Raw genomic sequence first — 4,345 nt, 5'->3', positions numbered from 1 at the left:
ATATATATATATATATATATATATATATATATATATATATATATATATTGTTTTTAGAGTAAAATAATTAATTATTCTTTCAATGCCAGTTTTTATTTACAGCAGATATCCCATAATTCAATATATTAAGTCTTGGCTTGGGAGAGCCAAGAAATATGATGCATATTTTGAGATGCTACTGAATTGCTAAAAAGCTACTTAAAAGTATCCTCAGTTACTGAAAAACTGCAGAGTATTTCATCACAAAGTATAGAGTCAGAGCACCTTGAGGATCACTGCTGCTATGAGCAAAACACTGATTTATTTCATCCTTGCAAGATTGACTAAGTGTGGGTCCTGTCATTGCATGAAGATCTCAGTCTCTTTTCTTTCTTATAAATCACTACAGCAGCAGCCAGCAGCCTTTGTTCCTTATGTTTCACATCCATCCAGCCTCTCTATAAATATACTTGTAATAACAAATAAATTTGCAATCAAGTTATGCAGATTATAAAAAAAAAAAAAAATTAGTATTTATGTCTTTCAAAACACATAAATTGTGAATAGTCTGCTTAAGATAGGTGTGCAAGACATCCCACAGAAAACAGCCTCTGTTCAAAGAATTACATCTGTAGTTTTATTTTTTCTTCTAAATTTATTGGAAAATATATGCAGTAATTTTTATACTGTTATCCACTGTTTCAATGAAATACATTGGTGTCATTAAAGTCATAATAAAAGTAACAATAGTAATTACATAATTATCTTTTTTTACACACACAAAAAAAGCTGTTGTTTATGTTTATGGTTATGTAATGACACCCTAGTCTGCTGAGTTATCACAAGATATGCATGCATGTTGTGAGCAGTTTTGCCACCAAAGCTGTGAGGGTTCATCACTGAGTGTCCTGACTGACTTCCCAACCCTAAAACAATTCTTCAAACAACTTCACTAGTGCTCTTTTACTTACCTGTGTAATGACTTGCATACTTTTTGTTGTACAAGATCAATTCCACACCAAGAAAACAGCTTCACTGCCTCATAATGCTTTCAGGTTCTTTATCACTAAATTGTATTCCTAAATCAAAATTCAACATTAAATGTGACATTATTTGGATTATGGAGTATCTACTGTAAAAATGCAGTATTCTCTGAGGCATTAGCCATCCTTGTGAGCACCATGCATGAATATATAGTGGGCAGAGAGAGAGAGATTAGGCTCTCAGTGGGGACGGATGATTCTCAATGCCGGTTTAATCTTGCCTTGCATACACTGAGGTCTGGCTCCACATCTAATATAGCTACACTGTTACATCCAAGAACATGACACATGCATGTGTATTTTGACTTCACCAGATCTTGTCCCACGGACAATTTTGTAATTCAGATGTATTTAACATATATAATATTTGGTTTTAGTTTGAATAAAAAAAAAAATGAAGTTGTATAGTAATTAGGTACTGCAGTATGAACTTTCATACCATGTGTTAAAATTCTAATATCTGGAAAAAACATGAAGACAGCACATCCAGTCATGTAAATGTATGGCAGAGCATAATCATAATCTCCAAAGTCAAGGAAGAATATTGTCATATCACAATAAATTTACTGTAAAGTAAAAGAAACTGCAGATGTTAAGGAAACTGCATGTGCTAAAAGTTATATCAAACTGAACATAAAGGAGAAATTGATAGAACAACACAGAGAAAAGAAAAGACAAACTAATTCCTCATTATTGTCAGAAGTTATGCATTCACAATCTTGTCCATTGCTCCTGTGAGTCAATCCACCACACACCTACAAAAATACTCACCTTCAACAATAATTCAAAGAATATATATATATATATATATATATATATATATATATATATATATATATATATATATATATATATATATATATATATATATATATATAATACAATGGATTAAACACCATGAATTCAGATATTACTTTCACATTATAATCATAAAGGGCAGAAATGCCTGGCCAATAATCCTGAGAACTTAGGTGTGATACACGGCATAGAATAATTCTAATGCATACAAAATTAAATTGGGTTTAGACATCATAGCAAATACAGTTACAATGATAACATGTCCCATATGCATACCTTGTTTAATTCTGAGGACAGTTCCATGCCAACAACACATTCACATGCCTGCCATCCTTAGTCTGAATCATTTCATGCCATATTTTGCCACATAGCACATCCGTAAGTAAGCATTACACACACCTGAGGCTCTTCAGTTTACATATTGTGTGACCACTCTTAGCTGGCGGTATCTTCATATCATACAACTGTATGATATGTATTTTCACACTTTAGTGATGAATAACCACCACACATCACTGCCATGACTAGGATTTGAACTTGCATATATATATACAATCCACAGTAATTTACATTTGAATCCCAGTCTTGATGCTAATTTGTGGTTATTATTCAGCACAAAGTTATGAAGACAATGCTAGATAGAGGATGGCAATATACATTAATTTTACATAGTTAACCAACTGCTGCCAGTATCTACAAGTGGTATATAGTATATAAATGAAGGATCCTCACTGCAGTGTAATGTATGACTGTAGTGATGAGGGGTGCAAAAGCTCCAAAAATGATCTTGGGAACAGACAATCACTATGGTCCCAATGTTCAAGGTGCTATACTTTAAGCCTCCTTGCCTAGCTGGGGCACCTCTCATGGCTGAAAACTTATCCTGCCTTCATTTCAATTTCCCAGTGTTTCTATGGTTCTCCAAGGAAGGGCATGACATGATTATTACTGCATGAAATGTATGTGGAATGTAATTGTCTAGACAGATTGCTTTTGACCAATGGCAACAAACATGTAAACTGCTGGTGGTGAGTGCAGGCAGTGAATCATGTCCCTCCTCAGACACAGACATGCATTGTGTAGAGTGTACAGTGTGTGACCACAATGTACACTCTATATGATGCATGTCTAGGGTAAAAGTTATCAACTGTTGCTGTACAAGGATCTAAACTACCTAAGTATGTTTTCATGTGAATCTTGAATTACCCATATTCAGTAATGTATTCCACCATCAGCCCCTCACAATTACAGAACAATTTTTCCATCAGAAGAGTAATCACTATGTTGTGTTTTGCTTCAAACATTTCTCAAACTAAATCTAAGTACTTCCATTGTATACAAAAAAATTTACCATGGCATGATTGTGTAACACTGGAAATCTGAAGGCAGCATTATGAACATTACATTCACAAAGTGCATCAACAGTAAAATCATGTTTTAATAATGCCTGTACTTTTTACTGATATCAAATACACTGTGATATATCATGTAAATGTAAATGCATATGGACAGTGAGATGAGTTTTCATAAAGTGCTTTTGAGACATCAGTATGTACCAAAATAATCAATGAAATCTGCTTTTTTTAATAACATGAAAAATGAACATTATTACTTACTTGTTGCAAAGTCTGCTTCTGTTGCTAACTGAATTGGTGATAATAAGTAGAATACCTTCCCTTTCATGAATGTGAGTTAGGTGGTGGTAGAATTATATTTCTCAGATAAACAGTTATGAAGTACTTCATATTACTTTCGATTCAAGTTTCATGCAGAAATCCCATCTTCATATACGTATTTGCCTCACATAAAATTTGACACAGCAATGTGTTCATATCAATGAGATTGTGTAAAAATCAAATAGTTTAGCCGTAGCAGCTTGATTTTGGAATGACTTCCAGTTTTATAGTTCAGCCAATGTTAAAAACTATACACAAGTGTGTGTGTGTGTGTGTGTGTGTGTGTGTGTGTGTGTGTGTAAATATACACACATACACATTTGCATCTGTCCTTCCTCAAGCACACACAAACATAACACCCATAATTTTCATGAAATTTTAAATAATGGGCTCATGTGTTAATCATGAAACAATGGGCAGATAATTTCTGTGAACTTTTGACAATCATATCAACAAACCATGAATATAAGCATCATACAGTATTGTATAACATCATTGTAAATACAGTGACTCTTAAGCATTCCAGCAAAGTATGAGGTCATACTACTGCAGTTGATATCAGGTATACAGACTGAGGTGCACTTGCAACCAATTTTCAACACAGAAATTTTGTAGCATCATGGAAACATTATCTCACACACAGGTAAGGTAAGCCCTTCCCCAAGAGTGGGCTCCTTGTTCAGAGATCTTTTGCATCATGTGAAATTTGGTTGGCAGGATTTCATACGTCACAAGAATTCACCTGAAACAGATAGAAATGTAACACTGTCAATATAATCTTTTTAAAATTATACATTTCCTCAAATGCTCTCTCTCTCTCTCTCTCTCTCTCTCTCTCTCTCTCTCTCT

General features: G+C 33.8%; 1 protein-coding gene across 4 annotated transcripts in view; it reads right to left on the bottom strand.

The window, feature by feature from the left end:
- Nucleotides 1-1,932: 1,932 nt before the first annotated feature.
- Nucleotides 1,933-4,345, bottom strand: part of LOC135090045 (circadian locomoter output cycles protein kaput-like) — a 178,270-nt gene continuing 175,857 nt past the window's right edge. For all 4 annotated transcript variants that reach the window (XM_063986313.1, XM_063986305.1, XM_063986285.1 and 1 more), the window contains one exon: nt 1,933-4,238. In XM_063986313.1, coding sequence (XP_063842383.1) covers nt 4,225-4,238 — 14 coding nt within the window. In that variant the 3' untranslated portion in view covers nt 1,933-4,224. The remainder of the gene's footprint in view (nt 4,239-4,345) is intronic.

This window comes from Scylla paramamosain, chromosome 3, assembly GCF_035594125.1.
Source record: "Scylla paramamosain isolate STU-SP2022 chromosome 3, ASM3559412v1, whole genome shotgun sequence".
NCBI classification, from domain to species: domain Eukaryota; kingdom Metazoa; phylum Arthropoda; class Malacostraca; order Decapoda; family Portunidae; genus Scylla; species Scylla paramamosain.
This window is presented reverse-complemented; position numbering and strand designations above follow the sequence as displayed.